At 39.6% G+C, this 25,678-nt stretch overlaps 2 protein-coding genes and 1 long non-coding RNA gene across 10 annotated transcripts in view; 1 reads left to right on the top strand and 2 right to left on the bottom strand.

Moving 5' to 3' along the window:
- Positions 1-252: 252 nt before the first annotated feature.
- TMEM237 (transmembrane protein 237) lies at positions 253-16,938 on the bottom strand. 3 transcript variants are annotated; one of them, XM_054070069.1, is made up of 13 exons: positions 16,915-16,938; positions 14,203-14,234; positions 13,239-13,249; positions 12,646-12,702; positions 10,998-11,111; positions 10,512-10,626; positions 9,614-9,774; positions 8,884-9,007; positions 7,683-7,874; positions 6,735-6,808; positions 6,152-6,245; positions 4,769-4,890; positions 253-2,894 (listed from the first exon to the last, which is right to left on the bottom strand). In XM_054070069.1, the coding sequence occupies exons 1-13, from the start codon at positions 16,936-16,938 to the stop codon at positions 2,827-2,829; spliced, it is 1,188 nt and encodes a 395-aa protein (XP_053926044.1). In that variant the 3' UTR covers positions 253-2,826. The 3 variants fall into 3 exon arrangements, with proteins under 3 accessions (XP_053926044.1, XP_053926046.1, XP_053926045.1); XM_054070071.1 differs by lacking the exon at positions 16,915-16,938 and adding an exon at positions 15,711-16,011; XM_054070070.1 differs by lacking the exon at positions 16,915-16,938 and adding an exon at positions 15,027-15,059.
- Positions 16,939-17,058: 120 nt separating this feature from the next.
- On the top strand, positions 17,059-25,672 carry LOC128852463 (uncharacterized). The gene is made up of 5 exons (XR_008450300.1): positions 17,059-17,151; positions 17,586-17,721; positions 18,141-18,253; positions 19,615-19,740; positions 24,708-25,672. It is a non-coding gene; the product is annotated as an uncharacterized LOC128852463 (long non-coding RNA).
- The window catches only part of MPP4 (MAGUK p55 scaffold protein 4), a 30,395-nt gene continuing 24,538 nt past the window's right edge, over positions 19,822-25,678 (bottom strand). For 3 of the 6 annotated variants that reach the window (XM_054069283.1, XM_054069281.1, XM_054069284.1), the window contains 4 exons: positions 24,514-24,607; positions 23,591-23,699; positions 21,533-21,667; positions 19,822-20,559 (listed from right to left, as the gene is read on the bottom strand). In XM_054069283.1, coding sequence (XP_053925258.1) covers positions 20,368-20,559; positions 21,533-21,667; positions 23,591-23,699; positions 24,514-24,607 — 530 coding nt within the window. In that variant the 3' untranslated portion in view covers positions 19,822-20,367. The remainder of the gene's footprint in view (positions 20,560-21,532; positions 21,668-23,590; positions 23,700-24,513; positions 24,608-25,678) is intronic. The other 3 variants (XM_054069280.1, XM_054069278.1, XM_054069279.1) reach the window with 1 other exon arrangement.

The following is a 25,678-nucleotide window of genomic DNA, read 5'->3' as shown; positions in this document are numbered from 1 at the left end:
AACTGATTAAATACACTTTACTTGCTAGCTTTCAGGAGCTGACAGTACTATTTCTGATTGTGCAAACCCCAGTACAGCAGCAGGAATCCGATAGGAGAGAAAGCCATTATTTACTCCACCACCACAAATAAAGAAAAAATGTTTTCCCACAGTCATGTGTTGAAGGCCTCTATATATTAAATAGACTAATCATTTAGAAACAGGACAAAGTAGTACAATAGTTTCTAACTAGTTTAGAGCAGTCGTTTAATTGTTTCATGTATGTAAAACCAAGACATTGGCACTAACATCTTAGTAATTTTTTCATTAACACAAGAATACTGCATTAAAAACAATGGAAATGCACAAAGGCATTTCAGTTAAGGCTTCTACAGATATTGCGTGTTCTGTAATTAAACATCTATTTTGTAAATTCATTCTAAAACTTTACAAGTAACTAAACAGAAAAGCTCAGTTAAACTTATATTCCATTATGAGGCTTAATGGAATGAAAAGTACTTCATAGAATAGCTAATAAGCCATCATATTGTTTATTAAGTGTGATTTAAAATGGCAAACTTCCAACTCCATTAATTCAAGTATGCGTATACCTCAATTATCCCAAAAATATGAACTGGAAAGGCAAGTCTGGTTTGAACTATTGATCCTATTAAGTCCATTAACTTAATTCCTGCTCAGCCATCTAAACAAACTACTGTATTCCACAATGAATTTGGCTTTTGGCTAGCATCACTTTGTCCAAGGGATACTTGGAAGGCCAAATCCTAGAAATAATGTTATTCCTTTTTTTTCTGTACTGATTTGATGTCTTAGCACTGTTGTGTCTGGGCTCCATGCTTGATGGGCAAAATTATACTTCTTACCATGGCAAGATGACAGAAATGTCAAACAGCAAAGACAAGCCACTATTAATGTCATCTTCATGAGTACAACAGTTCTATAAATCAAACCACATCTGGAGAAAGCGTGGTAGCAACTTGCTCCAGCGCCTCATCCACCGTCTCCTACAGCCAAATTATGACAAGAACCTCCAGTGTAACACTGAAGGGAACAGAACCCTGAATTTCTCCATTTTGATGTACAATGGAGTGCCAGCTATAATTTAGCTCTACAGTTCTGCAAAGAAGCCATACAAGAACAATAACAATTTACAGAAAAGGTTAACAAGCTCCTTCCCACAACGAAGTGAATGACCCAGAAAAAAGTGAACAACTGTGGAAGGTACGCTAATTTTAGTAAAAGTCTCCCTCCCCCTGCAAGATTATCATAACATTTAAAAAATGTCATGAACACCGAATTACTGAAATTGCCAGCTAACACAACTCAAGTCCTCAGTAGGGCAGCAGCAGCCCTAGTTGTTAATGTTCCCATCCTTGGTTTAAAGCAACTTGGGTAACAGCATAGAAAGTGACTGGCTCTTTAACATCCCCCTTGAAGCCTTATCTTCACTACTAGGAAGTACAGTAATTCTCCAAGGAACTCTGACAACTGCAGAACCTTTACAATGACGTTTAAGACACACACATTAAATAAAACAATGCAAAATCAATTCATATTAAATAACAAACACAAATAGTTTTGGGGCTTTAGGTGATACTTTCTTGAGAAATGGATTTCAAACTAGCTCCTGTCTATGCCTGCCAGGGAGACTGTTTCATCCTGCAAGATGTCTGTACTATTCACATCTGTAATGGTTTCATTTTGCCACTTTAATATAAAGAAAAAGAATGTTGGCCTTCATCATCAAAACCCACTAACTGCCTTTATCACTGCTACACACTGCCTAGAAGGCGGATTGCTGTGGGGCTGCTGTTTTGCTTTAGTCAGCATTTTTTCATAATTTTAGGATGAAATTTGCCATTCCATCCCAACATAAAACAATAAACATCGTTTTTGGGGAAATTATTTGTCCTCCAAATAGGTAGAAGTAGGAACGTTTTTAATATCTGTGAAATCCAACTTTCTTCACAAAGAGCAGTGAATAACACTATTACTCCTGCTACACAAGATAAGGAGAAATTGGAACGCTATTCCTGTGAATGGCTTTGTAATAGTTATGAATCCTGACTGTTCAGAAACTACAGGACATACATATATCCTGTTGGCAACCCACACCCACCCTGCTTGATTAAAAAGATTTATTTAGGTATTCACTAGCTGACCAAACTGTTGCAACATTAAAACTTCTCTTTCTTGTGTCTACATCAACTTGAAAGAACTTGTTTTCATAAAAATCTTTGTCAAGAGAACTAAATGAAGAAAAATAAAGTGTCCTCTTTTAAGGAATTATCAAAAATATTCCTGATAATCTAATTCCTCATTCTAGCAAATACTTATTATAACAACTAAACCCAGATTATTTCATGCTTGCCAACTTTACCATGTTTACGTTTCCTCTGTTTTGTTATAATCTTCCTTAGACTACTTTCTTCATAAGATTAGTTTTAATCTCTAGAGTATTTAGCCAAATTAGGTAAGTCAACTCCTATCAGCATCAGTAACAAAAGCAGGCTGTGGTACAACAGTCAAAAAAGCACCAAATACCTGATCTTCTGCATCCATCTAGTTTCTTTGGCTAGACAGGTAGCAATGTTTATAAAACCACCTTGAATTATGCACTAATCTACTTGGTAAAATAAAAAGGGAAGTTATAAAAGTTTTCAATAACATTTGGAAATTGCAGCATACATAAAAAGATCAAAATCAAATATATACAAAATATAAAAATACATGCTTTTCTTTAAGAAAATTATAATACATGGCTATAATACAAAACACGTTGAGCCATCAGTGACAGCTACAATATTTGCAGATGCTTGTTCCACACTATGGCTGGACTCTGGGTATGATATCTCCCGGGGGAAATTCCTCGATTTCAGCATGAAACATCAGTTCTAAAAGACAAAGAAAAGAATTATGTTTTCTTTTAAAAGTTCCACCTGAACATGATTTCATTATTCTGGAAAAGTGCTCTGGTGTTTCCCCAAGCTTTTCCTCCCAATCATAATACCAACAACTTGGCAATATCAAGGGCCACCACTGTCTTGAGAAAACTAGTGTTACCCCCCAAAATTACAGAATTAGGGATGATGTTAGCAGTTGATCATAGGCAATATCATCCTGCATTCAACCTGGACACTGAAACAGAAATCTGAAAGCAGATGGAGGGATTTGAGGGTGTGAGACTCAAGAAGGAAGATTTCTGTTTAGGTACCCATTTATTTATGGATATATCTGCTCTGTGCATCACAGTGTAAGTTAGCAATGCTAGAACCTGGCATAAAAAGAATCATGAATGATATGGCTCGCAGCTAGCTGTCACCACGGCAGCTCAGGCACGGGAGACAGCCTTAGGTCAGCAGTGAAGAGCTGTTTGCAGAGAAATTCGGCGGCTAGGCACACTAAGCAGCTGATGAGGTAGCCCTTGAGGAGCTCCGTGCTGCTTCTTGTATCTGGTTCCCTTATGTATCTATACTGCATCCTCAACCTAGGTATACTTTAAGTCTTACTAACAGCACATTGACCATATGGACCAGGCTGTGTTAGCCAACAACTTGTCAATGTGGTAAAAAGTGACACAATCCGTACATACAACAATGTGATTTATCCACTCAAGTTCGTGATTCACATGTTTTTGCTACCTGATTGTTAGTAGACTACGCTTTCTCTACTACTTGGGATAAGTCCTAACAGAATTTCTCTCTTGAAATTTCTGAAGCAGGTTTTCTCATCTTAGTAGGCACATGTAAATATCAAAAAAGCTCATCAAAACCCAAGTTAAATCCTGCTACTGGCTTCCTTGAATAAGTCATTATTATTTTAAAATGGCTTTTAAATGCAATTTAAACATCTATTATAAATTTTACTTTCAAAGATTGTGAAGTCTGACACCTAGGATGTTTTTTTTTTTAACTTACTGAGTTATTGAAAATAAGCAGAGTAACTGGAGCCAGCTGAAATACAGAAATCTGTATATTAAAATCCCAAAGTCACCTGAAGAAGTCTGTTGAATCTGTTTCAGCCTCCCAAACACAAAACTGTGCTTTGACTCATCATGCTCTTTGGATACCTGTTGACTTCTAAGTTGAAATGTAATGATTCTATGTACAGCATAGCATCAAGTCACAGGCTGCATCCACTTCAGGAAAGCTGGGTTATGGTATACCTTTTGGATGCCAGTTGGAAAAACAAAAAGAAGAAAGCCTAGTCTCTATCAAAGCCTCTTCTAGGAAAAGTGGATGATTTGCTTGCCCCCTCCTCCAGCCTGGACCAATGCAAGCAGCCCTCATATGAAGTCCTGTTATGAAATCTGACTTTTCAAAGATTGGGAGTTCCCCAAACTACTGCAATGTTCTACTGAAAATAGTACTGAACTCAAAAGGCATTCAGCATTTGCAAAAGGAACATTAATAACATTAGGGAATTTTCTAAAACACAAACAGAATAAACACATACCAAATATTCAAAATGCTGTTAAAGTAAAAGTTATTTTTCCCTTCAATGAAGGCAAGGAAACACACTTTCTCATGTTTCAAAATTCAGGTCAGGTCAAATGAGGCATTTCTTTCCTATTTAAATTGCTGCTTTTTCTTTACAAGACTAAACACAAACATCAGCATCCTAAGAAGGACTTGCTTTGGAAAGTTGCTAGGAGATGATTGTTTTTCCTCAGCCTAAAATTTTCTCAGGACTAGTCTTGAACACCAAACGCAGAGCACAACAGATAAAAGCCTGAACAAATAACATTTTGCCTATTGATGTTTCCTACCTTCACTGTGGTCTAGCTCTGGTCGGTAAGACAGGAAGATCCAACTTGCCCCAACTAGAATAGACACTACCAGATTCACCACAATCCATGGCTGAACAATTTCTTCTTCTGTACCTGCCATCCTGGGAAAAGCACATTAACCAGTCAGGCAGGGGTTCACCGGTACATACAGGTTACAATAATAATTGTACCACAACAAGAATAATTACAATAATAGGAGTACCACAAAAACAAGCTTGCTAAGCCCCATGGGAAAACAGAACTACTTGTGCCATCCTGACAGTCTTGTGTTGCAAAGGCCTCATAAAGACAGTGACTACCAAAGACAATGACTCAGCTAAGAAACCCCATTATCTCATACAGAACATCCACTTGGAGATTTCAACAGTGAATTCTTTTCTTGGCCAAGAGACAGAAAATAAAGATCAAAACACATGGTCAGATTCTACTGTGGTGAAAGACACCACACAATGTCATCAGTCAGTCTTATATTTTAGCAAACCTCATCCATCAGCAAGATAACTGAACAGCATATCAGTAAAGTCTGTCTGGAAGCCAGTGCAAGGACTTGTTTACAGGTGCTGTGGTACAGCTTTAAGAAGGTTATGATTGATGTTAGCTGACAGTTTTCTCACTGTCTTAACAGCAGCAGGTTGCAGGTTTGTTATTGGTATCTAAGCTTTTCAATAAATAAGTCAACAAACATTCACAGAAGCCCTGAAGAAAAAGTACCTAATTGCCCCAACCAGCAAACTGTCATGTAAATGCTTCTGTTCTACTTCTCCTGGTCTATTTTCAAACCTCACGCCACTAGAGTTGAAGTCTTTTAAGTATCTACTTCAGGAAGTAACAGTTTTGCATGGGATCTCCTAGCATGAAACAATGCCTCATATTTAAGTCCAGCTGTGCCTTCTAAGCCCGAAGCCCATGCATCGTGTGACAGACACAACACTTCTTTGCAATATGATGACATTCATTCCTGGGACAGAGCAGGCTATCTCCTTCAAAAGCAGCGCTGAATCTCTACAAAATGTTCTGCCCTCAAACACAAAAGTGTTACCCCAGTAGGGTACCATTTTTGCAGCAAAAGAGATTCTTAAGGTTCCTACTAGATGACATTTTCAGTATCATTCCAACAGGCTCTTGTTTGAGGCAGAATGGATTTATGACCAACATAACCGAACCCATGCTTGAGTTCTCATTTTTCAGTTAAATTATCAAAGAAAGATTCAGGACGAGATCAGACAAAAGTAGGTTTAGTAATGAAACCCTTCAATAACACTTTCATATGTAGGCTGTATAACCTTTTCAATCCACCAGTTTGACTAAGGTTCCTAAGTGGGCTATGTCATAATTTACAGAAGTGATTTCTTAGTTTCCTACCAGATGCTGCCATTTTCTGAAGGTGGTGTGTAGAGATTAATTCTGTCACATGTCATCTGCTGGCTTAAGGATAAAATAAGAGCAGCAAAGTACACTGGAAGAAATAGAATTAGTAATGTCAGATATAAGCCCCAAAACGATGTCTCATCATGACATGATAATTACCACTAGCTTTTCCTTCCTTTCACTCCCCTGCTTCCAATGATGGTCTCCTTTAATTTATTCTCTCTTCTTCAACATTCCCCTGACCCATCAAAATCCGGTTTTTGTACTCTTGCAACCAATCAGCTACATCATAGGTGGCATCTTGTGATTCTGTTTTTCGCTAGGTCTGTGTTCTGTATTCAGAAGCAGGTGAAGAATTAATTCACTAATGGCCCCACTAATGCTATTATTGCAAATGCTTTAAAAAATAAGTAGCAAAGTGTTAACAGCCTTTGAATGCTGGTTTCAACTACTTAGAAAGTCACTTATTCTAAACCTGAAAATAACCAGGAAGGAAGATTTCGCTGAAAACAGTACGTAGGATTTCTCCATTTACTGTCTCTTCTGGACAACTACCTATCCACTCCAGAATACTTACAGAAAGAGGCTACTGCTGCTGGGTCTAGGGTAAGAAAGCCCCTCAGTGCAACTGATGCTTTCGCCAAATCAATCCTGATCATAAAAACAAGAGTCATTAACACAGCTTAAGAAGACAATAATATTGCTCCTCTAATAGTATTCCATTGTTCTTTTACTTTTTGCAAGATAGCTTTTTCTCCCTCTTCTACAGTGCCTTAATACACAATATACTCATCACAAAGGTGACAATTTCTGGAACTGAGAGAATGTGGACAGATCTGTCCCCCCTCTAATCGTTACCATTCATTAAGTGTCCATACCACCAACAGAGTTATGCTAATATTACTGCTCACATACCTTACACTACTACCAGGTCAATTAAGAATAACTTGGGCCTTCTCCCTGCCAACACTCAATGAAAAAAAAGTCATAATTTCTTCCACAGAACAGACTTCTCCCCAGCTTACCATGCTCCCGTGAACACTATCTATTACTAAAAGAAACGTCTACGAATCTTTTCTGTTTATGGTCTTTTTTGTTCCTCTTTTCCTTTCATTCCCACTCTTAAGCTGTAATCAGAAACCCCGGCTAATATAGGAAAGCTGTTTACACAGCCATGTTGCAAACCTGACTGGAGAATGGATTCACAGGGAAAGTAACCTGATAGAAGCATTAGTTGTCTCCACCACCCCTCTCGCCCTCCAAAAAAAAAAACCAAGGTCAGCTCTCCCATCTGGTTCACCTCATGATCACACAAACTGAAGCAAGGCTGCAGGCAATGGACCGAAATGAGTAGCAAGGATCTGACTGCACAAGTACACCCTTTATCTGTACAGCCAGCTATGCGTAAGATCATTCTCTTAAATATATCATATTAAATCATCAATAATAGATCAAAATGTGCCAGAGAGAAAGAAACATACTGCACATAAATTATGTACACCTTTCAAATACAAACATATTTTACCTGTCAAAGGCTGAGACTGTACTGATAGACAACAACAAATAGAACAAACTTTGAGCTGGGTATGCTAGTGTCTTATACTGTTGGAGCAGGTTAGAAACCATGGAAAGTTGATTTCCTGCCAAAATGTAGATCACAATGATGTTCCATACAGCATACCCAGCAAGGAAGCCATGGGCAAAGAGTCCGATCACCCTGAATGGAGGAAAGAACATTAGATAAGTTTAACACCTTGTTTTAGCAAAGAGCTCCAGATAGAAAAGGCCTATAAATCTATCTGTTCAACCCTGCCACTGTGGTAAGATCTCAGCCTTTCACAGATTGTTTCTTGGTGCTTTCTCTGATCTAGTTTTAATCTAACAGGACTTCTAATCAAGGGACTTCCTCCCTTGACAAACTGCGCCAGCACCTGAGCACTCAACAAAGAAACGAGAGATGTTTTGCCTGATTCCATCACTACTTCATTTAATTAATGCTACCATAATCAAATACTTTCACTTGCCACGCTCTCCTATTTTGGCTGTGGCATCCTAAGACCACTGCCCCTTACACGTACACGATGCTCTTAACTTGTGCTTGAGTGAGTCTTTTCATTATCTTTCTTGCTAAGAAAACACTGAGAAAGAAGCACAGGCTTCCAGATAAAATATACCAGAGAAAAAAATGGTTGTCATCTTCCCATTCTGTATCATAAAGTGACCACATGTTAACAAAAAAACTTTTTTCTGCTATTGTGTGCAAGTTTATGTCCCAGTCCAATTTCACTCCTCCCTCTTTTTCACGACACAGGATTTTTCTTTGAGAATTATTTGAATTCATGTATTTTCATTCTGGCCACAGTATAGCTGATAGTTGAATCTCATTTTGTAACATATTTTTTCTGTAGGTCTCCAGTATTTTTGTTATCAGAACAATCTCATGCTATTCGGATTTTGTCCGAATATTTGCAATATGACTTCCTTAGGTATTTTTTTTCTAAGTTGCATCTCACATGTGATGTCTGCATTAGAAACAGATATTATTGACAACAAATATCAAAAGCTAGAGGACTAAGAAGCTTTATAACTGTTGCACCCCAAACCACCATTCATTAGGACTATCTAAAAGAAATGGACACATGAAGATAAAGAAAAGGTGCTACTGTCAGGGAGAAAAAAAACAACCATGATTCCAACTTATTTACATCAAAACATTTATCTTTCACCTGAAACTTCGGTGCACTGAGAGGGCGACATCTCTAGTAGTCCATGAAGCCTTCACATCCATAAGTACATTGATATTTTCAGTCGTTTTAATCAATTCTGCACGGTCAGCTGCCTGAAAACGCCCTGAAAGGAGGAGGAAATTAGTATTTAGACAGGACTGTTACAAACTATCATTTCTACATTAATGCCTACTAGTGCTAGAAAGTTATAAGCACCATGAGTTCCATCAGGCATTTTTTTCTCCCCACTTCCTGCCCTTTGCCAGCTTCCATTCATACCAGGAGGCCTCTGTCAGTGTGAGGCACCCTGGTGGGTTAGGCTACAGACTCAACAATGTAAAAAAGCACTTTCGGTAACACTCAGTGTTCCCTGGTGCCAAAAAAAATCCCACCCAAACAACTTCCACTTGAAAGATTTTTTGCAATACAGTAAATGATACTTTCTTCTCAAGGTAGGGTGGCAGTATTAGGTCGAATCAGCTCAGCTGAGCACTAACAAATAGCCTTTTTCACTCACATCACAGAATTAAAAAATTCAACGAAACATGCCAGCACAGCAACACTAACATTCATTGTAGAAAAATTACAATGCATATTTATTTCCAAACAATTTTTGGGCTGAAAAACTTTAATTCTTCCCAGTAGTGCAGTATTTGGATTTTAAATACAATAATACTCCCTTTAGTTGCAAGAATGTCCTTGAATTACTTAAACCGCAAAACGTACTTACGATTTTTTTCAACAAACACTTTGCCAACAGGCTGGCTAATTCCAGTGGGAGCAGCAAACACAGGCTGCTGATCTGGGCTCTTTCTGTGCTCATCTTCAATGATGTCTTCCTCCTCCACTTCCAGCTCATTGGAACCGTGTGTTTCGGCTGGCCGAAGTTTCCTATCAGCACAGAACATAAAATGGTGCAGGGAAACAACAGGAAGTAGAACGTAAAAGCTGAAGACTCCTATGAACATTTAACATACCTAACCTGACTGATAAGAACTGATCAGGCTACTAACCTGTATAATATTACCATTTATGATTTTAACAACTAAAGTTCTCATGGAGTTAATTAACTAAAACCATAAAGCTAATCCTTGATTTTAGGATTTATTTCTCTATTTAAATTCCTTCTTTTGTCAAAACAATAAGGTGGGAAGAAATAAGTATCAACAGATTAATAATTAGAAAAAAATATACAAACTAAATACAAGGCCAAGAAAGTGGATGCTTTCAGTGGAAAGGCAACTAAAATGATTTAAAGGCATAGTTGTTGGAGAAAAAGCTAGTAAAAAGAAAGCAGTTAAGTTTCTCAAAAAATTAAAAAAAAGATAGGAAGAATAAAAGGAAGCAGTTATCCATTCCAATTTTCTCATGCGTGTGACTGAAATGTTAGGCTCTTGTAAAAGTGTTCAGAAATGTAATGCGTCCAGCTACGCGTAAAACAAACAAGTGAAGAAAGCTGGATCTTAACCCAGGAAAGAACTGCATAGATACTGCACAGGCTGAATGGTATCATGGGCTTCAAGATTTTACATCGTTGTAATACGACAATGTACAATGCTACTCAGCCACATCCACTGTCACAGTTATTCAAAATTATTACTTATTCAAAATTACTAGTTTGGCCTCACTTTGTCCTTTTTCTCTGTTTGCGGATCACTGTTTCTTCAGCTTCAGGGACATCCATGCCATTTCCATTCTGAAATAAGGCTGCAACATTTTGCTGGGTAAAAGAAGTCTCAGAATCTGGTGATTTAAAATACATCATGTGAAAGTTTCACAGCTCTCGTAAAAATGCAGGTATATTCACTTGAATAGTTATATAAACATGGTAGCAAAACAGTGATGCTCTTCTGAGCTTTGAATGATATAAAGGAGCTATTTTATTGCTTCCAAAACTGTATTGCAATTATTTGCATGAGGGTTTGTACCCTATAGAATCTGAAATCAGAAACAAACTCTTAAGCTACAATTCACTCAGAGATTACTTTCAGCTGGATTAAGTACAAAAGCAAATTATTTTAAATGTTTTAAGCCAAAATACAAGTTGACCAATCATATGTCTGTGTTACCAAGTTTTATTCACTGCTCTTTCAATCTATAATTACTTCACATACCGATAGGTATTTTCTTTTTCTTGCGCTTCCTCTGAGGATGTACATCATGAGGTTCAGGAGTTAGGGGCTCACTGCTTTCAGACTGCCGACGAACAGCTGCTTGTACGATGCCATCTGAAAACCAGATGAAAAGATCCAGCCACCTTAATTCAGAGCCACTGAGAAACAGGCCATTTCCTACATTGTGTAGACCATATTTGCCCAGCTTACAACTGAGATGAAAACATACTGGCTAGAAAATAAACCAGCTGGGAAACAAATAAGATAAGGAAGAATATATAAGGTGATAATTAACAGCCCTCATTTCACCCTGACATCTTCATACCCGTAAGGAAATGTAAGTATCTAAGAGGCAGAACAATTCCTGTTTGGGCACACTACTGACTAAAAAGAATCTACCACAGGAAAGAACTATACCTCTATGTTTTTCCTTTCTACATGCAAAGATTATAATGCAAGGGACAAGAAAAATTAGCAGTTTGTGACAAGTTCACATACATAAATGCTAAGGCAAAATAGCATGATATCAAAGGGAAATTTAAATGCTAAAAAAACACTGCAAAAATAAAAGAGAAGCAGAATAAAACAACACTGAACAACACTCCAGCCTGATAAATGAATTACTTTGCTTTGGAGGAACTACATTCCTGTGAGATATTAACAAGAATTCATCAACTATTTTAGCAGCAGTAGCATTTATTTGCATGATTAGAAATAGAAAGTCAAATTTACTTCTCCATTTCACAACAAATCTGCCTTTTTGTAGCTCTTACAAGTAGTGCAGTTTTTATGATAACTGAATCTATCTTTGTTTTCACTTCAAGCACAGGTTTTCTCACCTTTTAGAAAGGTTTTCTATGCTAAAATGCAAAATTGTCCAGCAAAGTAATGGCTATAGCCAAGATGTGCTTTCTGCTGTCATTCAGGTCACTGAAAACATCAGTACACAACACTTGATCTTTGGAAAATCCTGCTAGCAAGAGCTCTACTTGTTGCATTTAAAGGTCTTTCAGTGAGCCCTCAACTGCACATTCTTTTAAGCAAATAAAGGAGGTTTACTCATTGAAGTGTTATACAGTCAGTCAACTGGTTTGCAGAAATCCACCAGATGCTATCAACACATCATGCTTTATCAAAACAGAACTGACTTGTAATCTTGCTTAAAATGCTGTTCGTTCTGCAGATCCACTCATAAAAACACAAAGCTCTGGTGTCATTCATATTTTAGGCTTCTAACAGTTTGATGGTAATGGAATGATTAAGTTGTGACTTTACTTGGTCAATGATTGAAATGGAATTAATTTGTTAAATAAGTTTTATCTTAGTTAATTAAAAAATTCAAGCACTTAACACACTCAACATAACAATGTCCAGTATCAAGACATGCTGTGTTAGCAGTATCAGGAATGGGTCTTGGGAGAAAGAGCAGAGGATGGAACAAGTTACTTGTTAGCATTACAGACTTGTTCTAAAATGACACCACTTTCGGAAAAAGATTGCAGTCATTCAGTACAAACAAATTAGCTGAGAACACTATTAGAAAAACAGAGTTCAAGACTGAAAGGCCTGTATCTGTCAGGAGCTTGGCTACAGTGCAGGTGTCAACCAGGATTACAAACACAATTTCCAGTCTTGGCAGGTACCTTACCTAATGGGGTCTTTCCTTTAGGCTTCCTTTTTTTGGGACGACTGAGTGGAATTTCATCTGCAGAACATAAAACAGAAGTACAGGTGCACAGCACGGAGAAACCTGCATTTCCCTTTTTCAGCAGCCAGTCTATGCTAGTTCAGAAAGGGATTCCTTCTTACGAGTGAAGACATCTGCCATCTTTTACAGTTAAGAGGACAATTCACCAATTCTCACAAGCAGGAGGAATACAGAAGATGGCAGAAAAACACTATAGCAAATCTGTCTTATGTGCAACAGAGGCTAAATATACACATGCGTGTGTGTTAAGTGAAAAACAAATACTCTGTGCAATTGTCCAAAGAATAAACTTCTTGTTTAAAGCACAGCAGCAACGTTCCCGTTACCTTGATTTGATACGGAAATAGCAAACAGTAATGAGAACAAATTAAAACAACAGACAGTTCTAGTAATAGCAGTGCAGGTACCATGCAGTTTAAATGATCAGCCTGCATTTAGGAAATTCATAAGGCCCTGTCCGTGAAGAGACAATGAAGCGACACCAAAAGGAATTATCAGTGTTTATAACCGTCTTTAATGCTGGAATAACTCACCTTGGTTTCCACTTCACGTTTAAGAAGAGAAGGTGTTGAAGAGCAGTGTCAAAGGAACAAAGATGAGAAGAAAGTTTTGAATCAATTACAGTTCACAACAGTGAAATTCAGACTGCTGCTTTTGTGATTAATTTCGTTATCCTCACTCCGAGTACTCTTTATGAGCAGTTGTGTACAACAGGGTTAAAGGTACGAAGCAACTGTCAAGATTCAACACAAGATTCAACATAGTTAGTGACTATGCACAGTTCCTTGATTGGCTAGCTGTGGATCAGATTAAAAGCTTTAATCACCTGGCTAATTAAAACTCATCTTACTGCCTGATATGTAACAAACCAACAAAAGTTATGAAACACCTAAGTGCATACATTACTAAACCCACTCTACTGTTATGTCATCAGACATTAATGTTGCATTTGGTTTTAGGTATTTTGAAGGAATTCTGAAATATCACATCATAAAAACTCTCTAATTGTCTTTTCTTACACACTGCTCAGTAAAAAAACCCAAATTTTGCTCTACATTATGTGAAACCGGAATACCTCTATTCAAGAGTATCTAGTCTAATTTCAGAAATTTCAGTTCTGAAGGATCTGTGGTTCAAATCACTAAGGAAGAGGAAACAGAGAGGGAAGGGAGAAGAGACTGCAAAGAGGAATATCATAAAACTGAGGTAGATGTTAATAAAACTGAAGTAGCTGTTTGTCTGAAACTTTTAGAAGGGTTTCTCTCTCAGAGTATTACAACTGAGATAATGTAAATTTCTTGGCCTCTGAAAAACTTTAAAATGCTTTGTGTTTCTTGCAAGAGGTTCTGGGACAACAAATCAGCAAGAAAAGCAAAGATTCTCAAAGCCATTATGATTACTCAGATGTTTATTAAACTCATTCCTCCTAATTTCATTACTTTTAAGAACATTGCAGTACAGAACCACAGTCAACTCCATGGAATGAACTCATCTTACCTTGGCACTGGAGGAAGAGCACGAGGTGGGCACTGAAAGACAAGACAGGAACAAAAGTCAACTTCTGCCAGGGTGAAACCACCTCTCTTCTGAGTACCGGTTAAACCACTTCACAGAAAGCAGCCGTTTCCAGATCTGATCAAAACATGCTATGTATGTTTTGCTTCATATACCTCTTAACTAGTAAGAGACTCCTGATGGAGATGTTACATAAAGTGCTACGCACCACAGAGCAAGAATATGCTTTTGCCAGAGTTCTGATGGGTACTGCATTAGGGACAGGGACCTCACAGCCGTGTGCGAAGCACAGCCTGCATTTCAACTTCACTTGAATAAATTTCACCTTTCAAGTAAGGTCCTGCTTACCTTGGAAGGTTTATCAGTCCTTCAATATCAAAATACTGCAATAATTCCTGCGTTCAACATATTTGCACAGTACATAGCGTGAGATGAGTGTTTTCTATTGATGAAGTTGTAATTTCAGAACAATTTTAAGTAAAAGCAATAAAAAGGAAATAAGCTTATTTATGAAAAATATGATAAAACTATTATTTTCATATAATTTTGAAAATATTTACCAGCAGGTCAAACACAACTGAAATCTAACCTAATGTATTAAAATAAATATCTCCTGTTAACGGTCTGAAACTGAGCTCTTGCACTTCCTCTCATCTAGATAAAGGAATGCAGTTCACTTTCAGATTTTGTGTAAGATAATTATAGTGAAATAGCATACAGGAATAAGCATTCCCCACACTCCAAAACCTCAGCTGCTATCAGAAATAAAAAAGGCTGCAAGACTACTGAAGGATCCACAAACTTACCACTTGTTTCTTTCCCATATCATTTGAAGCTGTTCCCTGACAGAGGCACTGTGAACCGTTCTCCACTCCCTCACGCTGCTCACGCTGAACCTCAGCTAATTCTCAACTAAAAATAAGCTTCTAGCAGCCAGGATTAGCTGGACATGAACCTTCCTGCCCCTGGGTTAGGGCCCAGCACTACTCCCCTTTGAAACAACAGAACGTTGTTCCTTGGCAGCAACATTACCTGCCCCAAAACCCTTCCAACTCCATATGCTGCTACGGGCTCTAGTGAGTAAGTTTCACTTAGTTTGGTTTTCCCAAACAAATGAGACATCTTGTGCGAGGATGGTTTGCCGGATTAGCCATCAGATCTCTCACCTGGATTTTGGCCATGCTGAAGACAGACAGCGAGTGCTATTTGCATGGAGAGACCAGCATCCAGCAGGTGACACCATGCAGGTGCACCGAAAGGGAGGGAAAATGTTGGTAAGGGTCAGAGCTCTTTCTTTCCTACAGTCTTGTGGCACTAATTATTAAATGTTTAGGATAGTTGATATTTTAAACAACTAAAATGTAAAAAAACCCTAAAAAGTAAAAAAACCAAACAAGGTTTTAAGCAGCATTAGTACGTCTGTGTTCTATTGTACCTCTTGATTTTGTTACATTCTGTGAAACAACTGAAAAGCAAATTCATTTCTGTACCATTTATTCCTTGCAACAGAGGAAATCACCTGCCAGCAGGCAGTGGTGATTCCTCATCTGTCCCATCGGCATGAAAGTCCTCAACCCCACCACAGAGGCAGCAGCTTCAGTCGATTAGTTTCCAGTTTCTCTTTTGGCTGCATCCAAAGAAGCGTGGCCAGCAGGTCGAGGGAGGCGATTCTGCCCCTCTGTTCATGTCTTGTGAGATCTCATCTGGAGTACTGTGTCCAGTTCTGGAATCCTCAACATAAGAAGGATATGGACATGTTGGAATGGGTCCAGAGAAGGGCTACAAAGATGATCAGAAGGCTGGAGCACCTCCCATACGATGACAGGTTGAGAGAGCTGGGCTTGTTCAGCCTGGAGAAGAGAAGGCTCTGAGGAGACCTTACAGCAACCTTCCAGTACCTGAAGGGGCTACAGGAAAGCTGGGGAGGGACTGTTTACAAAGGTTTGTGGTGATAGGATGACGGGGAACGGATATAAACTGGAGAGGGGCAGGTTTAGACTAGACATAAGGAGGAATTTCTCCACCACGAGGGTGGTGAGGCACTGGCACAGGTTTCCCAGAGTGGCTGCCCCATGCCCTGGTCTGGTGGGAGGTGTCCCTGCCGTTGTCCTGTCCCCTGTCACTTGGCAGAAGAGCCCAGCTCCCTCCTCTCTACAACCTCCTTTCAGGTAATTGTAGGGAGCAATAAGGTCTCCCCTCAGCCTTCTGAAGGCTAAACACCCCCAGCTGTCTCAGCCGCTCCTCATAAGACTTGTTCTCCAGCTCCCTCATCAGCTTTGTTGCTCTTCTCTGGACACTCTCCAGAGTCTCAACACCCTTCTTGTAGCAAAGGGCCCAGAACTGAACACAGGATTTGAGGTGCGGTCTCAGCAGTGCCGAGTACCGGGGGAGAATAACCTCCCTGGCCCTGCTGGTCACGCCATTTCTGATACAAGCCAAGATGCCATTGGCCTTCTTGGCCCCCTGGGCACACTGCTGGCTCATGTTCAGTCGCTGTCAACCAACACCCCCAGGTTCTCCTCCAGGCAGCTTTCCAGCCGCTCTTCACCAGTCTGTAAAAGAGCAGGAGGGATGCGCCCCCGCAAGGGATGAGCCGGAGGGATGTGTAACCTGCAAAGAACACCCCCGCGGCTGTCCCCGTCCCCCCGCGGCCCCGTTCCCTCCCGAACCGCCCAGTCCCCGCCTCGCCCTCACCCCGCCGGGCCCCAACGCTGCCATCGCCGCCCGGGCAAACGCCGCCTTCCGCCCCACGGGGCGAGACCGGGATGTAGGGGAGGAGCCGGGGAGGAGCCGGGGAGGAGCCGGGGAGGAGCCGGGGAGGAGCCGGGGAGGAGCCGGGGAGGAGCCGGGGAGGAGCCGGGGAGGAGCAATAATTAAGAATAACAAGAATAATAAGAATCAAATCTTGTCCGGCTTGCAGTAAGAAAGAATGTGAGTTTAGCTTGTTTACTAGTTGAAACTATTATTATAGCTGTTATTATAGAGAGCTGGTCTTGTTCAGCCTGGAGAAGAGAAAGCTCCGAGGAGACCTTACAGTACCTGAAGGGGCTCCAATAATGCTCGGGAGGGACTGTTCGTTTAGGCTTGTGGAGACAGGACGAGGGCGAACGGGTATGAACTGGAGAGGGACAGAGTTCGACTGGACATAAGGAAGAATTTCTTCACGCCGAGTGATGAGGCACTGGCCCAGGTTGCCCAGGGAAGCTGTGTCTGCCCCATCCCTGGAGGTGTTCAAGGCCAGGTTGGATGGGCCTTGGGCAGCCTGGTCTGGTGGGAGGTGTCCCTGCCCAGGGTAGGGGGGGTGGAACTGGATGGGCTTTAAGGACCCTTCCAACCCAAACTGTTCTATGATTCTATGAAACAAGGACAGTCCCCCAACAGGAACAAAGGACAGATCTGAGCTCACCAAGAGGACACAGTGAGGAAGGAGAGAAGATAAAAAGCATCCAAGCATTCTAAAGATGCAAAGGAACTGTGATGTATATACCAGTGTCTGATAAGGTATGATGAGTTCTATGTATGTTTAACCAATATTTCCCAAATATGTAACTAGTGTTTCTTGGAATCTATGTGGATATGTATGTTTAACCAGTATAAAAGTCCTGTAACCAGCCTCAATGGACACACACATTGGGCAAAATAATTCCCTGTGTATCCAGTGTCATATTATCTATTAAAGCAATACCTGGTTAATAATCAAATTGGCATTGATTATTGAGTTTGGCCTTTTTCACGGCATCAAGGGGAAGGATGCAGGGGGAGATGGGGAGGAGTCACTGGTAGAGAAAGTGGAGTATTTTGATTTAAGCCAAAGCAGAGTTGTTTCATCTATAAGTCCTTGTGTCCTTTGAAAGTTAGACAGGATGCCCCTCTGATATCGTATTTTTCATAGCATATCTTCTTTCAAACTGTTTTTCCAGGCCCTGTTCATTCTTTGGAGACGATAACGCCCTGTGTTCGGTCTGGTCTGTGCTGAACAGATGTGTCTGGTGTGATCACCTCTGTTTGCAGCCTTTCCCATCTCAAATACCAGGTCAGAGCTGGCCCCAAAGCTCCAAATTAGCAGAGACTCAACTGCTGTTGAAGGAAGAAATGATTTGTTATTTGTTATACGTTTGAATATTATGCCTAGATTTTGTGATTTTAGAACAAAAAATGTAGGATTAGCATGAATAATAACTTCTAGCTCGCCTGTGCCTGGATATTTGTGTGCAAGTAAGACTGTTAGCAAGGCTGTGATTAGAAAGAATGAGAAGAAATGTGACAGTGTCTAATTAAGCCAGATAACAGGGACCAGGAGCAGATGCAACCTTGAAGAGGAGCCCAAGGAGTCCAAGGGGACGTGCAAGAAGGGAAGTTGAAGAGTTCAGCTGTGAGGGAGACCTATGGCCTTCATCCAGAGACCCTGAAGGAGACCCCCAGAAGGCAGAGTGTGTGCCAAGAAACTTATATAAGTAAATTCCAAGAAATTATTATAATAGACACACCTATTCCAGCAAAAATATGTAATGTGTTTCCTGGAATCTATATGAGTATGTATGCTTAACCAGTATAAAAATAATGTACCCAGCCTCAATAATTGCACACACATTAGGTGGAGCGATCTCCTGCATGCCTGGCACCACATAATAAATACCTGCTTAATAATCAAATAGGCATTGATTATTGAATTTGGCTTTTCACAGCATCATTGTGAAGTTCAAAATAACATTAAAATTAGACCTTCAAAAGTAGTAGAATACGCGTAAGATTGCTGGAGAGATTTATCCACATGCCTGTGAGTGGGAAATCCATTCTGCCTCCAGCTCCTGTCTGGCTCACATGACTGATGGGGATCACTCCCTCATTTTGCCCAGGCTGATAAAGGATGCTTGCTTTCTAAAACTCCAAAGCGAGTCTTAGAGAGTTTTATTTGCAAATGTTTTTGGTATCAGGAGGCCTAGGGGTCTTCAGCCCTGAGGCTGTGGGCCGGCAACATCAAATGCACATTAGTGTGAAAACAAGGCTTGTAGCCTTCCTTAGCATGTGACCACAGGCACAATCTCCAAAATGAAGTTACTCACAGTAAATGGAAATGAAAAAAATAAGTAGAAAATACACGTGATAAAATATTGTTCCAGCAGAAATGGACACAAAGCAAATGCAACTCTAATTAAAACACTTTCTTTGCTGGTACCAGTCTTACCACCCACCTGTACTCACCCCACATCAGTGATGTGTTCAGACTGCTCTGGTCCCCTAAACAAGGAGAAACAGGTCTGGCTCTAGAACAAGGAGGCATGATGGTGGCTGCAATATTTGGCTTTGAATAATCTCTTTCTAGACTGTTTAAATTGCATTTGTTGTTTTTCTCCAAGGTGTGGTAGGCCGACAGAATAATTCTGTATTCCTCAGGGAGCAAGGCAGCTGAAAAAAGTGAGGAATGTGTTTGCCACAAGCATTGCGCTGTTTCATGAGGAGAGCATGCTACCATAGAACACACCAGTAGAAAAAGGGGCTTTGACTTCATTTCCCTCTTTGGTAAGTCCATGTTCTGTCAGTTGTTTTGTCAGTTTTTACTCACTTGAGTTGAGGGAACAAAAGAAGACACACTACGTGTATTTTGAAGATAACTGTGGTTTCTAGAGTCATTTTTATTTTGATACCACGACTCTGCTCCTATCTTAAAAGGCAAAAAAGGATAAGCTGCAAACCAATACCTTCATAAATAATACTTTTTGCTCAAGAAAGCATGATAAAAGAGCATGCTCTGGACTGAATATTGACTGAATATAATCTGTCAGTAAGGCTTCCAGAAGGTACAGGTATCACAGTACCTGAATGACCATAATAAAAAGAAAAGACTTTTCTGTAGCTATGTACAAGTAAATTGTACAGATACTTGCAACAAAATAGATTTTTTCTTTATTTTTGTATTTAAGCACTCACAATATTTCATTTTTTGTACAAAAGTGGATGCAACTGTAACATAAAAAGCTGAAGAGCTACACAGAACATAGAATGATTATATTTCCTGTAGCAGCTTCCTCCCTAATCCTCTTCCAAATCCCTCACATACAAAGATAAATTCTTGCAATCCTGACATTAGGATTATTCTTGAAGTAAAACATAAGCTGTAATCTTTCTGAAGCTGCCTGCTGCTCTGAATTACGGCTGAGTGTCCGAACATATCCATATTGCAGGGACCCACTGGGGCTCATCCTGTGCACGATGGACTGCAGACAGCAGCTGTGCAGATGCTTCTTGTAAATTGTCATTCACGATCACTTGATCAAAGAACTGACCAAACTGAGCTTCCATTTTCTTAGCTGAATCTTCCATCTCCTGTAAGTCTTCTTCCTGTGAGATACAGAGCAAGCCTATAAAGCCTTAGCATCGTTTAGAGCAACATACCTGCATGGCATCTGCAAAACATCCTGGGCTGTGTAAATGAGGTGAATAGATAGTGTCAGGGTACTTTACAGCATTTACAGGCTGCTATAGTGAAGTGTGCCGGCTACAATCACTTCCAAGTCTCCAAAGAAGAGGTGGCTGCCATATCCGTCTCAAGGAAATACCTTGTGTTCCCCTATGCTCCATTTTAACACAAAAAGATTATTCTACTGATGAGTCCTGGAAAGACTGTTGGGGAACTGGACAGCAAACCCAGTAACACTTGTGTTCTCATTCCACATGTTAGTTTATTTCCCTAGTGTTCATGTTCCTTTCTGCCAGAGCAATCATGATTCACTTCCATATAGAGTTAAGAACTCAGATGTCCAAAATTTTAAAATGCTAAGCTTGATTATGATTTGCATGGAAACAATTGTGACAATGCACTAGACACATTGTAAATACAAGATATTTGTTTCTTACAGAACTCTCTATAGAATTAAGAAACATACTAGCATTAAGCAGACTCAAAATAACAATACATTCTTACAACAACACAAAAAAAATATTTGATTATGTTAGTGAATGAAGCACATTCTAGGTATTTCAATGTAAACAGTGACTGTATGTGTTGACTCAAATCTTGTCACAAGGCAGTTCATTAGAACAAAAATATATGAAACAGCCTCTCCTTTAAGAAAGGGCAAAATGATTGAGGTAAAAATCCTCAGTCCCCCAAGTACACATTACAAACCTTCCATTTGAAAGCAAATCTGGAAAGGGAAAAAATCCCAATAAATCAAATGGAAAAAGACAAGAATAACTTAGATCTGATCCTAAAGACACAATAATCTTTTTAATGAAAAGGGTAGAATGCATTATGTTCTAAATGCAGAATCCCTGAATAATAAGCCAAGTCTCTTCTGTTTCCAAAACTCACCTTGAATTTCATGTTCACATAATAATCTGTAATGATCCTGGCATTTTTTCGAGTCTGCCTCATGCAGCTTATGCTGGATGGCTTGATAAATATAATGTAGGGCTTTAATTCATGAGTTCGGGCTACTTGTATGCCCTGCAAATGAAGAGTGAAAAGAAGTTAAAGTATTTCAAGTGTATTCATCCCAGTTTTACTCCCATGAAAAGCCAATTGTTTACAGTGTGCTATTTTCTCCAGACCTAGCAGTAATCTTTTTCAGGAACACCTACTTTAAAATGACCTCACTAAATAATCCCTGGACCAGACAATATTAAGCAACTGTAGCATACCAGTCACTTAATTCCGCTTGGTAACCTTATTAGGAGATGCCTTCAACTCCAGCAAGTGACTGGACATTGTCATTAGCAGATCTCTGCTATCAACAACATGAACAATGAATCGGAAACCTGGTGGGTTTTTTTGACCACTGGGGCACTACCTTTGGGAAAAAATACGTTTATTGCTCTGTACTGTAAGGAAGTATCCTGCTTTTGGAAATGTTTTTGCTGTATAACATTCCCTGATGCTAATAAGCATTTTTAAACTAGTGCAAAGCAGTGGGAGGAACAAGAAAAAAAAAAACCAAACAGCACGTAAAGTTGGCTAAGCCGTCAGATTTAAAATACAAGTATGCAACTCGGCAGCAGTTCTCATACCTCACAACAGTTACTGAAGAACAGCTGTGTGCTATTGCTTCATACCCTTCCCAAAACTTGTCCTTTGAACTCATACCCCAAAACATAGATAGTGGCACATCAGTTCAAGTAGCAAGATTACATTCCCCCTCCTCTTTCTTTTAAGAGAAACGTAGCAGAAGAAACCCAAGGACATTTTTAGGTGTGAAATGAAGACTAAAGTGAAGCCTAGTCTGCCCCTTATAATGGTTTGGATTCCAAGTAGTACCCCACAGGTCATGTAATTTAAACAGCACAAACCCCTGCTAACCTAAGGCTCTGACTAAACTGGCTCTGTATAATTAGAGGGAAATCTCTAGAAGTTACTGAATCATGGTGTCTCTCTTTACATTCCGTTAGAAGAAATGTTGAAACCCAGGAGCCTGAACAGTTCCAAAATACTAAATATGCAAGTAATTCAGAAAAGTTTAGTAGGTTTTTGCTGGACACAGCGTTAAGCCTCTTCGATATTTAAGAACTCAGGCCTTAATTAGCCTTATCTTAATCAGCAAATTCAATGCAAAGATAGAAGGGGAAGAAAAAGTGAAAAGATTAGCATGGTAAGTAGTTCTGAAAGCATTTCTGAAAGCTTTAGAGGTAATAAAAGCAAAAAGAAAAAAATACATAAGAATGCGGAGATTGCATTCAAAGCCTTTTTGCAGTGTCCAGCATAGAAACATCTGGTAATCGCCCTAATATTTGAAGCACCTCTTGCCAATATCTGCTAGGGAATATGTGGAATATGTGGAAGTTGTGCAAGCTCCCGTTTCTCTTAAACTTTTCAAACTGTGGTCCCTAGATGAGTGGCGAACTGTGCAGCGAGCACTCGCTGGAGGCTCTTGTAGAGCTCTTTGGTTACATGCACCAGCTGCTTACTTCCAGCTGTTATGTTACTTCTGAAGAGAAATATATGCATGATATAATTGCCTGGTTTTTTCTTGACTACTTTAATAGTTGCTGCTTTTACCAAAGAGCGTTTAGAGATGGCTAACAGAAGGACAGACATCTCAATTAACAGGGCTTGGAGAAGGAGGAAATCCCATGCAACAGTCCCCACATGAAAGAATAATCCTTGCTTTAAGGAAGTATAAAAACTCTTTTCTGTATCATTCCACTTGATAATGCAACCGCTGACTTAGAAACAAATGAACTATACTGATCTGTATACTGACACACACACACCAAGACCCATGCAAAGAATAATCTATTATTAATAAGCACCATAAGCTAAAGTGAAAATCAAGTCAAAGCAGCTAACATTGTTCTAACAGCTCAAGAATGTACAGAGAATTATTTTTGCACCAGGAGATACAAACTGTAGATTCCCTGCCCCCTTACAACTCACCTGTGGTTCTAAATCTATTACACAGATCTTGCCTTCATCGAGGACTGTTCGCACTGCATCAATACTGGTACCATACAGGTACCCTTTGTATTCCCCATATTCCAGCATTCTGCAACAGTGATGGGGAAGAAGGAAAATGAAAGAGCACTTGAGTGTGAAAAAAGTTCCATTTCAGGATGAAGTCTTCAAAAGTAATCCAGTGATCAAGACCGAATGATCATAAAACATAGTGAACACTCATGAACAACCTCCGCCTTTGCTCCTCCCTGCTACACTGGGCACAAAATCAGAATCATTACAGTTCAACATTTCCAAGCATGCATTTTTCACTTCTTACAAATTATGTGTTTAGAGATCATTATTCTAATGGTAAAATGCTTGTTGTTTATATAGTATTAATAACTTCATAAATCAGAAGATCTCAAATTGCTTGGCACAGCTCAAGGAGTGCAGCATCTGGTGCTGAGCTGATCAGTCTTAGGGGGTTATTGATGCATAGAAAGGAGCAGACAGTTTGAAAGTTTGGCCCTTACAGTTCACCTGCTTATGTGGAGATGCCATCACTGCAAAGATTCTGCAATGGAGCTGTACATCAGGAACAGGTCTGGCTTGCTGCTCAATTTTAGAAAGCGGTCCAGCTTCCAGAAGAGTTAAACTCAACTTACAAGCACATCAAATGAGCTCTGGACTGGGGATTCCACTTTCTTTTAGAAGGATTCCAAAATTCATTGTAGAGGAGCTTCTTTGCAACTGCACAAACATGGTTTTTAAAGCAATGGTCTCAAATAGCTTGACCAGAATTTACACCAAGCATACATAGTAAGTATGAGTGGAGGAACACATACTTGGGACCTAACTACAAAACTGTCTTGGCTCACATTACGTTTTAAGCAATAAAAGTGTGGGTTGTCTCTCCTAGTTACCTGTGGCTATACACCATGTTTTCAAAAGTTTCTTTTGATACGTAGTGATATTCACGACCATTCATTTCATAGCTCTTCTGAACACGAGTGGTGTCTGAAAGGTGATATACAAAGATCAACTACAAATAAATTCTTGCAATTTTATAACTATTTTCATAAGTAATAAAATGAGTTGTTTCCATTTGTTAATGCAGAGCAGAAGCCTTGCCTACTCTACTGGTTGCCAGTGGCAAATCCTGGAAAATTAGCAAAGCACATCTGTATTTCTTGGAATGAAAGAAGAATGGTTTAATCGAAATATCTGTGACTCAGACCAATCAGGAAGTGCTTTGGAACTGTTTGCACAACTGTTTGCACTGCTCTGAGGTAAAATTGATTAATGTTCATTCAAAAGCATCCCACAAGCCTTCCCACACTTGCACCTTTCCCATAGCTAGGATTTTAAACACAAAAGGATTTCCGAATTTTCAATCAACTTCAGATTCATACACTTTCTATACACCTTCCTGTTTGGTTATCCAAATCACAAGAACCAAATAAGCACAGGTAGAAACAATTTCAGTTATTACGTCAGAAATTAATCTGTGTAAGTCTCATCTGAGACTAGAAGGCTAATAAGGAAAGCTGCAAAGCCTATTAAGCACCAGCTTCTGTTGCCTTCATTCTCATATCTGATCACTTAAACACTATGAACTTAAAATATCCCTAAGAAACATTCTCAGTTTTAAATTTAGGAAAAGCAAGCCTCAAGATTAAACAAAATCATGCAGATTATCTACTACATAGACCTTTAAGGGCTACAGGAGCTGTAACTTGAAAATACCTTCATCTGATTTGCCACAGTAAGGAGAAAGAGAGTATTTTCAACTAATCCTCATAAAAGCAAATGACTGTGGTTTGCACAGAGCTGAAAAAACAGCTGTACAGCAAAGAGTATATGAATGAACAAAGGCAAGAGGGAGGTACCAGACACCTGGAGGGGTTCAAGGCCAGGCTGGATGGAGCCTTGGGCAGCCTGATCTAGTGGGATGTGTCCCTGCCCATGGCAGGGCGGTTGGAACTGGATAATCTTTAAGGTCCCTTCCAGCCCAAACTATTCTATGATTCTATGATTTCCTATACATGTTTGAAGCAGGAAGTAGGGGGAAGAGGAAGAAGATTACAT

Source organism: Cuculus canorus, chromosome 6 (genome assembly GCF_017976375.1).
Source record: "Cuculus canorus isolate bCucCan1 chromosome 6, bCucCan1.pri, whole genome shotgun sequence".
Classification (NCBI taxonomy): domain Eukaryota; kingdom Metazoa; phylum Chordata; class Aves; order Cuculiformes; family Cuculidae; genus Cuculus; species Cuculus canorus.
The sequence above is the reverse complement of the archived record's forward strand: the minus strand, read 5'-3'. Positions and strand labels throughout refer to the sequence as shown.